General features: G+C 37.0%; 1 protein-coding gene across 3 annotated transcripts in view; it reads left to right on the top strand.

Annotated features, from left to right (window-relative positions):
* Positions 1-11,669, top strand: part of csnk1a1 (casein kinase 1 alpha 1) — a 58,059-nt gene extending 46,390 nt beyond the window's left edge. For all 3 annotated transcript variants that reach the window (XM_008104665.3, XM_003217338.4, XM_008104666.3), the window contains one exon: positions 10,181-11,669. In XM_008104665.3, the coding sequence (XP_008102872.1) occupies positions 10,181-10,188 (8 nt within the window). In that variant the 3' untranslated portion in view covers positions 10,189-11,669. The remainder of the gene's footprint in view (positions 1-10,180) is intronic.
* The last annotated feature ends 468 nt before the right edge of the window (positions 11,670-12,137 follow it).

The following is a 12,137-nucleotide window of genomic DNA, read 5'->3' as shown; positions in this document are numbered from 1 at the left end:
CAATATTTGTCCAGGTTTTGTGTCTTCCTGGTTATGTAAACTGGTGGAAGTTTCTTTTGCAGTTGTTTCTATGCCTGTTAATCAACTGGCAGAGCCATTCTGCAGCTGAAAACTTAAAAAGATAATCCCTTATGAACCACATTGTTTCCTTTGCTGGAGAAAATATGCAATACGTTGTGGTGCCTCCAAGCCAGAGGGTGTGAGGCCTCTTTTCCAGCTGCTAAGGAAATAGTATAAATGTGATTACATTTGCCTCAGATATCATAGTGCAGCTTTTTTAAAATAAGCAGTGGCGAATTTCTTCTGAACAAGCAATTTCTTTGTTCAGAAGGCAGAGACACTGAAATTATTAACTGGGAGTTTACATTTCCCTCTTTTCTTTGAAAAATAAAGAAGGGAGCATAAAATAACAAACAGAGAAACATTCAGGAATAAAACAGTCAAACTGAATGTACCCACATGCAACATAATGGAATAAGAGTAAATAAGAGCATAAATGTTCAGCAGGAGAACACAGTGGGCTGAGCTTATTTGACCTAAATCGCAGAGTTATTCTGGGGCCGTGGCAAGTTATCATAGGTCTTGGTAATTTTTTTTGTATCAGGTTGCTCTATTCTGCTTACGTCCATACCCTTGGACCTATATTATGCCCTCTTCACTGTTTGAGCAGTACAGTGTATTCACTTGTAAAATTATAGATGTTTATTAATCTTACCCATGAAACAGCATGGTTGGTGATTGTCAAAATGTGGAAAAATAATCTGTTCGGAAAATCTTGCTTTTGCATTTTTGATTACTTACTCTTCATCAAAATTATTCAAGTGTATGTCCTTGGGTACAGAGAGAGCCAAAAAGAAATAACAAGATTCCGAATTCTACACACAAATAGTATTTTGTGTTGTCAGAAGTATATTTACTCCCGGAGTTTGCTGGCTATTCTGATCTTATGCGGTTGATACATCAGAAGCCGCACACTATACAAAAGGAACTGTTTGCTCACCAACATCAGTTTTAGGTCGCAACTTGCTATGGTTAGAAAAGATTGTGGCTGTTGGCATGTAACAGACACTGGGGAAGACATTTATTGGAGTTCAAGAAAACAAATACATTAAATGCAAATGCAAAAATGATTCATGTCTGTCAAATTGGTGCATCATAAGAGATGCTTAAGAGGACATCGTTTCAGATGAAACGGACATACCCGAACAGGCTGGAACAACTGGTCAGTAAAGCTCTTTGAATTGTTCATTTTCATGCTGCACTGATATTGTGATAGCCATAACATTGGGTTATTTATTTTAAAACTTAAATCACTACTGAATTTTTTTCAGTGTAATCAAACATCCTACAGGAAGAGTACTATTCAGAAGTCACTTTCTGTTACATTGTCACATCGTAATTAAATGTCATTTGGAGCAGAGATTCACACCCTGATATCCAGAGTCATAGTTTGTCTCTCAAACAACTGCACCATGCTGGCTTTGTATGATTAGGTCATTAACTATTTCTGCTTGTAGTTTCCTTTTCTCAGTTCATTTTATGGAAGTGAGTGCATTATATATGCTTGACACTTCAGAAAACTAGTGAGGAGGTTGAGTCTTAAATCTTAAATCCAAGGCAGAGTTGGAGATTACATAATTTACAGCATATGGGGCCACTGAATAAAAATATGCCGAGTATCCTCACTTTAAGTGACACACACATACATTTTATATAGCCAGCATTCTTTATTTTGAAGCACAGCAGCTTCATCGAGCAAACTAGTTATTCTGTAAACTTCCTCATAGATCTTTTAACAGCTCCCAGGTCTCTACAGCAGTCATCGGCTATATTTTTCAATGGATATAGTCCAGTGTGATGTTTAAGCAGTATGCAAGAAGGCTTTCATTGTTTTTGTATCAGGGGCCCAGTTTAGACATAACTTTTTGTTTCATGTCTGCAATTTTATATCATCTGCTTGTATCCAGTTTTGCAAGAAACACACATTAGACAATAAAATGTACATTGTAGATAATTGTTATGATTGAATTAGATTTTTTAAAATGTGTTAATTCAGCTAGACTATTTGTGAGGGTACAGTTTAGATGTTTTAGTTTTAGTTGTTAAGATCATGTTTTACCCTGTCAGGTAAAATAAGCATTGTTAAAACATTGCTAGCAACAGTATATGTAATGGAATATGAGTTTTATGTTTTACAAAACCAGATGGATAACTTGGTGGCCTTTCTTCCTTACTGGGCAGAAGAACATCCAGAATTATTTTTTTCTATGGAAGCAAAAGACATGGATGTTTTCCAGAGCCCAATGGTAGAAATTCCTAATTTTAATGGAGTAAAAGTGAGAATCAGGGCAGCGGACAAAACAACAAAACTACAGGCCCCCCCAACCTCGAAATTTGACAACACAACCCATCATCCACGGCTCTAGGTTGATACAACAAAAAGAAAAGAAAAATAAAGTTCTAATTACAGGGAGAGGAATAATAGTTTTTATCCAATTGCTGCCAGTTAGAAGGCTAAGCTCTGCCCACTTCGTCTCCTAGCAACCTACTCAGCCCAGGGGACAGGCACAGTTACGCCTCACTTAGGCCTCTTCTACAGATTATCAGATTTTAACTGGATTATATGACAGTGTAGACTCAAGGCCCTTCCACACAGCTATATAACCCATTTATAATCTTATATTATCTGCTTAGAACTGGATTATCTTGACCCCACACTGCCATATAATCCACTTCAGTGTGCATTTTATCCAGCTGTGTAGAAGGGGCCTCATATAATCCAGTTCTCAGCAGATAATATAACATTATCAATATACAGTAGAGTCACTTATCCAACATAAACAGGCCGGCAGAACGTTGGATAAGTGAATATGTTGGATAATAAGAAGGGATTCAGGAAAAGCCGATTAAACATCAAATTAGGTAATCATTATACAAATTAAGCACCAAAACATCATGTTATACAACAAATTTGACAGAAAAAGTAGTTCTATGCGCAGTAATGCTATGTAGTAATTACTGTATTTACAAATTTACCACCAAAATATCACAATGAATTTAAAACACTGACTACAAAAACATTGACTACTAAAAGGCAGACTGCGTTGGATAATCCAGAACATTGGCTAAGCGAATGTTGGATAAGTGAGATTCTGCTGTAAAATGAAATAATTACTGTGATAGAATAATACAGAACAATATAATCTCTAAAACCAGGACAGTAAATAAAGAACAACACTCTGAAAGCAGGGAAATTGGAAATTCCACAAAGGAAACAATCAGGGCCAGCTAACGTCTCCCAAGAAACGATTCTTCCAGAAAGGAAGCTGAGAAGGGAGTGAAGCAGTGTGTATTACCAAAGTCATTATTATTATTATTATTATTATTATTATTATTATTATTATTATGTTGCTGTGAACTGTGAAAATGAATACAATCTGGCTCCAAGTATTCAAAAACACTAAAATCAGAATATATAAAAATTACTGTGGTATAATAAAACAGAACAATACAATCTCTAAAATCAGAACACTAAATAAAGAGCAACACTCTGAAAACAGGGGAATTCCACACAGGAAACAATCAGGGCCAGCTAACACCTCCCAACAAAGTATTCCCATCACCAAAGTCTGGCAAATCCTTTGTTTTCTGAGGGCCACAGACAGTAGAAGCACATAAAATATCGCAAACAACACCACTCTGAAAACAAAGGAATTCCAGACGGGAAACAATCAGGGCCAGCTAACACTTCCCAACAAAAAAAAACCACTCAGGGAGGAAACAGCCAGGCTTTAAAGCTGCAAGGCCATTACATGCTAATCATTTTCCCTAATTGCAGCATTCATACTTGCCTCCAACAGACAAAAACAATCAGAAATATTGTATATTCACAACCTTTAGGAAATAATATTCCGATTGCGCAGCGTGTTAAAGTGCTGAGCTGCTGAACTTCTGGACCGAAAGGCTACAGGTTTGAATTGGGGGAGCGGAGAGAGCCCCCACTGTTAGCCCCAGCTTCTGCCAACCCAGAAGTTCGAAAACATGCAAATGAGAGTAGATGAATAGGTACTGCTCCGGCGGGAAGGTAACGGCGCTCCATGCAGTCATCCCACATGACCTTGGAGGAGTCTACAGACAACGCCAGCTCTTCGGCTTAGAAATGGAGATGAGCACCAACCCCCAGAGTCAGACACGACTGGACTTAACGTCAGGGGAAAACCTTTACTCTTTACCTCAACTACCACCAATTCCTCAATACTTTATTTCCCATACCACCATACTTCGCCACAGCAATGTGTGGCCCGGCACAGCTAGTACTAACTATACTTTAATTTGCAGATACATTTCAAAAAGTATCACAGGCTTTCTAAGCATGCATAATGAAGATTTGTTTTCTCAACCCAACCATACCTTCATGGCTATATGTCAACTATTCAAATTCTCGACACTTAATTTTAAAAAATGTATCTATCTTGCTCACTTTCATGATAATATAAATTGGAAAGAGAAGACTTAACAAATACCTAATACTGGTAGTTCTTTTTATTTGACTTAATATTATTGAATGAACCCACCATTACAGGATTCACACTTACATGCACTTTTCTAAATACTACATTGCATAGGCAGATGCGACAATTCTGCTCCTTGATACTCAGTGACGGTGAAGAACTTAGGTTAACTGTATTTTTGCCATAAAAGTGACCTGTTGGAAGAGATTTGACAACTGAATATGCAGCAATAAAGACCTGTTTTTTCCCCAAACAGGCCTATTCAAGTGATTTTTAAAGTATGATTTTTAAGTTATAATTATACAGCAACTGTTTTAATATGTATGGAGTTGTGTTTTTTTTCTGATTTTAAGTGTTGCAGTTCCCTGCTTCTGTTCCTGGGGAGAGGCTGGCAAGAAACAATAACAAACAACAATGACAATACTTATGAGTGCTAATTGTTTTTTTGAAAACGTCTCTCTGATGTCCTAATTAACATGGGAGTTGAATCCACCAGTTATAACAAAGCACTTGTTTAGATGTCACTTGACATCTAGTTGTTTTTTTTTTTGTTTGTTTTTTTGCTATTTAGTTCGGCTAAGTACACTGTAACAGTCTCAAGGTAGTTAGACATTATAGCCATGGAAACATGCATGCCTGGTTTTCCAAACAGACTTTTGTCTACAAGGACATCAGTATCCTAGATACAAGATCCTAGATACAGTGTTTAGCTTTTTAGAGCCTATTTTGGTAGTGCATGTAGTATAATTTAGAAATAGGTAATAAACTTTTAAAATAGATTAATATAGGGAAGGACCAATTTCTAGAATGTTAGTTCATCCAGTTATGACTAGTAAGTAAGACACTATGTTAATATATAGTATATTTGTGCAGTCCTGTGCAGTTAAAATGTCTAAAAAATATTTCACTTCTTTGAGACAACTTGGCCCAGCTAAAGCACAACCTGGCTGTAGCCCCAGAGGGGTTCTTCCTGTGGATTGACAGAGTGCAAGCTTTTCCCTACCTTTCATGCCTTCTCAAACTCCCATCTTCGCATGGTGATGGGGAACTTTAACAGGGCATTTTCTTGAATATGAGTAGAAGCATCACCATGAGTGGAAGTTCTGCTTTAGCAGACTTTCTAGTTGTGCAGAGGTTTCTACTTTTATTCAAGAGAATGCAAATAGCAATTGCCTTCCAACTATTTTTAGTTCTCAGATGAGTTTCTGATCATCTACATCTAGACCTTTTCATTTACAAGGTCTAGACCTTTTCATTCAGAAGAGATATTTAAGAATAGCTTGACTGAAAATTGAAAATGAGCCATGCAGGATTCCGTAAGAAACCTAAAGCACAACAGGACTCTAGATTCCTTCTAGATAGACATACTGACTTATCTTTGTATTCATGTGGTTTTCATTTTTGGAAAAGGTAAGGGTGTTCATGTAAGCTGTGCTTATAACGAAAAGTTGGTTCACGTAGGTTAATCACGCGATTTGTGTAGTGTGGCTGTATGTGTGTAATGATCACAAAATGTTGAGGTACTTTACTTCACTCGGCCTCTGTTCTTGGAGAGGCAGCTCACAGAACTTTGTGGAAAACACAACATCTTTAAAATGAAGAATTCTGGTGAGAAATAGATATTGATGTAACATTTTAGATCTCAGTGTTTCCCATTCAAGACTAAACTCAGTTGTAGTGTTTGCATATGTTTTGAACTTTAGTGTTTAGGGGTTTGTTCTGTTTTTAATTTCAGTAAACTTAATTATGTGACAATGAAGGGGCAACATTTTTTTTAAAATTAAAATATACTGAATGGACCAGTTGATAATTAAAAATATTATGTGTATATGTACCTCCAAGATGCCTGTTGGCTTATGGCGACCTCATGATTTTCATAGGATTGTGTTAGGCAAGGAATACTCAGAGTTGGTTTTCCCAGTTCCCTCCTCTGAAATATAGCCTACAGTAGCTTACACTTGTTGGCAGTCTCCCATCCAAGTACTAATCAGGACTGATCCTACTTAGTTTCCAAGATCAGATGGGATCTGGTGCCTTTAAGGTTATACTGATAATTTAAACTTTATTAATAATGCACAGTCTATTACTTATTACTTAAGTATAGCCTTTCCGTTCAGTAGTTCAGTACCATAGGGCTTGCACGTGAGCAGTTTTTCCACTCGTGAGTGATCATAATAAAACTGCAGTGCAGATATTAAATGCTTGTGTGCACCTTGGTAACTAATATTAAGTCTGCAATTAGAAAATGCCAAGTTAGTATGCATTTTTTCAGAACTCATAATCAACCCATCTAAGACAATATTAATATGCAACCCCCTGTTTCGTCAGCTCCACTGGCTGCCAGTCTGCTTCTGAAAACAATTCAAAATGCTGGCTTTAGCCTCCAAAGCCCTAAACGGTTCTGGCCTAGCTTACCTATCCAAACGTCTTTCCCTCTATGAACCATCTCGGAGTTCAAGATCATCTGGGGAGGCCCTGCTGTCGGTGCTGCCTCCTTCTCAGGTGTGACTGGTGGGGACAAGAGATGGAGCCTTCTCATTGGTGGTCCCCTGGCTGTGGCATTCCCTCCCCAGGAATATTAGATCAGCTCCCTCCCTCCTGACCTTCCATAAGAGAGTGAAAACTTGGCTTTGTGACCAAGCCTTTGGAGAACATGCAATAAATAGATATGAAATGATGTGCAAGGACTACTGGAACTGCTCAGACTACATTTGTGGATTAATTGTGATGGTATTGTTTTAAATGTTTTTAAGTTTAATTGTACTTTATAATTATATTTTAATGGTTTATTTTGACTGTACTTTGTTTTTATGGCATCAAATAGTTGCCTTTGTGTAAAGGCGGAATAGAAATGGCGTAAATAAATATTAAATTAATTAAAATTATGAAATGCCTTTCTGCTCTTAAGTAGCTTTTTAAAAAATCCAGCTTTAACAAGTCTCATGTTACACCAAGCAGTCAGAATGACAGAAAGTAAAGTATTACAATTCATGGCTGTATTGATGTATTAATGATGTTTCCCAGAGCAAATTTTGTCTGAACAGTGCAGGTATAGTGAAACAGTCTAGACTGTTTCTCAGGGAAGTGTTCAGCTTGTGTTCCTAGGTTCCATGTTGCCCTTGTATGACATGTCTTATGTCATGAGACACTTATCTAGCTGAATATTTAAAAGGAAATGCAGATCACATTTGTTATTTATTATGAAGCAAAATGGACAGCTTAAAAAAGAACAGTGATACAAGATCAGAAATACCCCGTGATCCACAAGGCCTGCTCCTCCTCCTGTCTGCCATGTGTGTCTGTTTCACCCAGTAAAGGAGACACGTGTGACAACCCCAGCTCCCAAACAGCCGCCCTACTCACCGCTTGGAGGTGAGGTTGCTATGCGAATATTCACACAGCAGCCCCATCTTCGGAAGCCAGGAATGGCATGGGCAGTGGTCCCTCGCCTTCCCCCATCTTCTGAGGATGAGGCTGCCATATGGATGTTCTAACAGCAGCCCCGACTTGAGGAGGTACAAAATTGCAAATAATCAAAACTATGCATTTAAAACCCATGAATAAGAAGGGCCCATTCTAACTAGTATAAAACCAAAGAAAATACAAACTGGTTTAAACAAAAAAGAAAATGCTGTTTTAAACCTGTTTTTCCAACCCTGATTAGAAGGGAAGGAATTAACTGTTGTTTTTTTTTTCAGATTTAATTTGCCATAAAGCATCTCCCTTGCAATCTCAGTTCCCAATAAGGCCAAGTGGTGCTCATGCCTGGGGATTGTGAGATTTCTTCCACATTTTATTTTCTGTTTACTTCTGGAATTTATTCCTTTTGTAACTGTCAGCCAGTTTGCAGTAGATTGGAATCATTCATGTTGGTTATCTTTATGTTCCCTCTGCCTTCCCTCTCTTGGTGGTGAGGGCTCTTACCTCCCCTTACAGTATCCCACCACCACTCCTATCCATTGGCTTTGGGCCACATTTCTTCAAGCCTGGGCTTGTTTTTTTGTCAAGAAGAACCCATTTTAGAAATGGGTAGTTGTATAAGTGTCACTTTTGGAATGGGGAGGGTTGATTTGTGCCCGAGAGAAAAGGTGTAGTGGTGGGAAAATAGCTGTTGAGTGACAGAGCCCACCCCCCAATCTGATGATGCTGTTTGCCTTTTTCTCACCTTGAAGCGGGAATCTTCTGGGCGTCACTCAAAAGCTGTACTTTGCCCACACCTGCTACAGAGTAGAATAACCTCATAGTTATCAATTACACCTGAAGTGGGGGTTTTTTTGGTTTGTTTTTTTTTTTTTTGTCTGCCTGTGGTTCTTGGGGGACTTACTTTAATGTTTCTAGATTGGATATGTTCCTTTACAGAAACTCCACAAGGACTTGAAAAACATTTAAGTAATCTTAATTTTCAGTAAATGAATTATGAATTTATATCCTTAGATACTTGCTTTAACATTGTAGCTTGGAACAGGTGCAGTAGCAGCTTTTCATTTTCCCTTTTGAAAGAGTAATATTCATCATTGTAACAACGATATGTCTCTGATTTTTACTGTTTAGGCTAAGGATAATGCAGTCTATACTGTTGACTATCTCAGTGGTTTTGCAATTTGAGACATGCATAAGCCCAAATGACTGAAGAATCACTCCAATAAAATGTTAGATTTGTTGTGCTCAGAGAGATTTCTATAGATGAATAGTGCTATGATTTGCTAATGTAAGGTACATTCCTTTTCATTCAGAAAATAATTCATTTGCCTCATCTTGCAGGATGAATTCTATTAGAAATGGCTAGATATTTGTATGTATAGCAGAAAAAAACAAGGTGTTGTTGCTCTGTTATGGATCTATCATTGGTTGGTTTGTTGATCATTTGTTTTACTCATACTTTACTTGAGATCTGTCTGATTAAATGCATATCTGTCCTTACGGATTCAGGCCTTGGGTCCCTTTCTTGGATCCACATTTTGAATCTTGACATTTCTGGTGCTATGCAAGAGCAGCTACATGTTGACACCTCTAAGAACATAGGAAATAATTCTACCATGTTATACAATGCTATGATCACATCAAATAAGCTATAACAGGTTTCAAAGAGTAAACATCTAAGTGGTATAGTACTGTTAGCAATATAACTGCCTGATTCTGCTTTCTGTTCCTATACATTCATGAATAAGGGCTGCAAGCTTTAATTAATTTGAGACCAATGTTAATAGGCAAAATTAAGTAAAATTTTAGTTGGTCAGTTTTATAGCAACATAATAGGAAACAATTTAGTTTGTGTTCCTACATTAGCAGTTTTGAAATTGAAATTGATGATATGCCATATCTTTTAAATGTGATTGGGTGAAAGATAGGTGGTGGTCAACAAATTATTTAACTGTTGCCAGCCCTAACATGAATGATAAATATTTCATTAATTACATTTGATCCGGGATTATGAGCGTTGATCTGTCATTAAAACTTGAGGCCATTGGTGAATGGGCAAGAAAAAAATGGGTTCTTGCATGTCTTTCTCATGATACGCAAAGAGAACATCTGGGGAAGTGCATCTGAAAATATAAACTCAACTAAATACAGCCTTTTCCTTAAAGAAGACCATAACTCTTGGTTTAAAGTATCCCACAAAAACAGCTTGTTTTATTTCCTAATATCAAAGTGTTGTGTTTGCTTTCCAGGTTTTTGAGCATGAAGACGACAACAGATGAAGCAGAGCAGAATGGAGCAGGATGTATCACTCCCCAAATCCTAGGAATTTTTAGTTCATAAACACACTTGCCAGTGGTTGTGAGCAGCCATCTACTTGATGTAAAGAACTTAATTTCAATATAAACTGGCTCTGGGCAGTGCTGTTGATGCTGCACCTTTGAGTTGTAGCAGCTGTAATTGTGAATATTGCTGAGATAGTTGAACATGGTGTCCAGTTTTCTATTGCATTTTTTCAAGTGGAAAAGTTAACTGAATGGTTGACACAAAGTGGTGGAAAGAATTGTGCATATGCCAATTTTTGTAACCTTTTTACTTTGAACTACACTGCTTACAAGATCTCATTGTTTTGGAAGAACGGCATGAACAAGTCTTCAGGAACAGTTGTGATAATTGTACATGCTCACAATTGTGCACTCTTTCTGGGTATTCCTCCCTGGTTTTGAAAGTTGTACACTTAAAACATTCTTATAATTGCTGGTGTCTGAATGACATAACAAGCCAGTTGACACGGTAGTAACCAAAGATTCCAGTTTTTAAGCATATGAAAGACTCTGCCTGCTTACCTGTGCTAGAAGTAACAGCATCTAAAGTGAAGACTTAAGAGAAACTTAGCGACTACTAGATTATCTTTAGGACTCTGCATTAACTCTATAATGTTCTTGTTATAAAAGGAGAAAGCATATTTGTCACAAATTTAGTTAACATCTTACAACGAAACTGTATGTAAGTTGCTTAGATAAATGTAATCACTGTAAACATCTATACAATCTGGGATTTTGTTTTTATTTTGAAACGGGAGCTTTTTTGTTTACAAATTCATTAAAAACTAAACTGTTTCTGTAAGGAAATGAGATTTTTTTAATTTGCCTTGATAATTTGCAATCTAAATTAGACACCGCCATTTTTTAAAACAGGCAACTACAAGGCCATTTGTTAAAGCAAAAGTCCTATTTCTTAATCATTTTAGATCTAGTGTTGTAACTCTTCCTCACTTTTGTTTTTAAAATAAATTTTGTATTTTTTTTCTTGATGGGGAGGGGCACTCTTACATTTTTATAATCTGTTGCATTGATACCCAGCCCACTGTAACAAGAGACTGAATAAAAATAAAGGCATCTTTTTGGAGTCATCACAGCAACTCACAAAGTCTTGCCGTTGTCTCACATTGGCTGGACTGATTTGCAAAACTAGCTTTTATAGATTTAAATTGGAAGTATATGGAGAGTTTGAAAAGGAGGATTTTTCTTTCAAGTTCTTGTGAAGTGGATATGATCAGATTTACTCTTGTTAGGCAGCCCCTCAGCGTGTGGTGTTCACATGGGTTACTGGTTACTGCCTTAGGCTGTCCTTCTCACCTTAATCCAGCTAAAAGATATTCTTACTGCTGGCAAATTCATTTAACAGTGTAATTTATTCCTTTATAGCATGTCAGAATAAATTTAAAAAGTTGTCTGAAAATGCTGCCAGATGCCTATTGTGTACATGGTTTTTATGACTTTTGATCCTCAGTTTTTCATGTAGCAGAATTGGGTTGTACATACTCTCTTGTGGGATATTGAAAAACCTCCAACAGCGTCCCCCTGCCCTCTGGAAATAAAGTGAATAGTTTAAAAAGTGGCCATGCTAATGGGGCTACCTAGAAAACATTCCAACAATTGTTGGAATATACCAAAAATTTAGGGAATATTGTTTGGACATTAGATCTCTCCCTCTCCCTCTCCCTCTCTCTCTCTTTGTAACTTAAGAATGTAATATTGAATTTCTTTGATGAAATGAACAAAATCACGTGAGGTTTTGAAGAGTAAGTATTTGGTTATTGTATTTTCATCTGTTATAACACAGTTCAGTAATGCTACTGATAGAAGAGTAAGAGGTAGAATAACTGATGGAAAACATGCTATCTTTAAACATAAAAAATACATTTTT

Source organism: Anolis carolinensis, chromosome 2, assembly GCF_035594765.1.
Source record: "Anolis carolinensis isolate JA03-04 chromosome 2, rAnoCar3.1.pri, whole genome shotgun sequence".
Lineage (NCBI taxonomy): Eukaryota > Metazoa > Chordata > Lepidosauria > Squamata > Dactyloidae > Anolis > Anolis carolinensis.
This window is presented reverse-complemented; position numbering and strand designations above follow the sequence as displayed.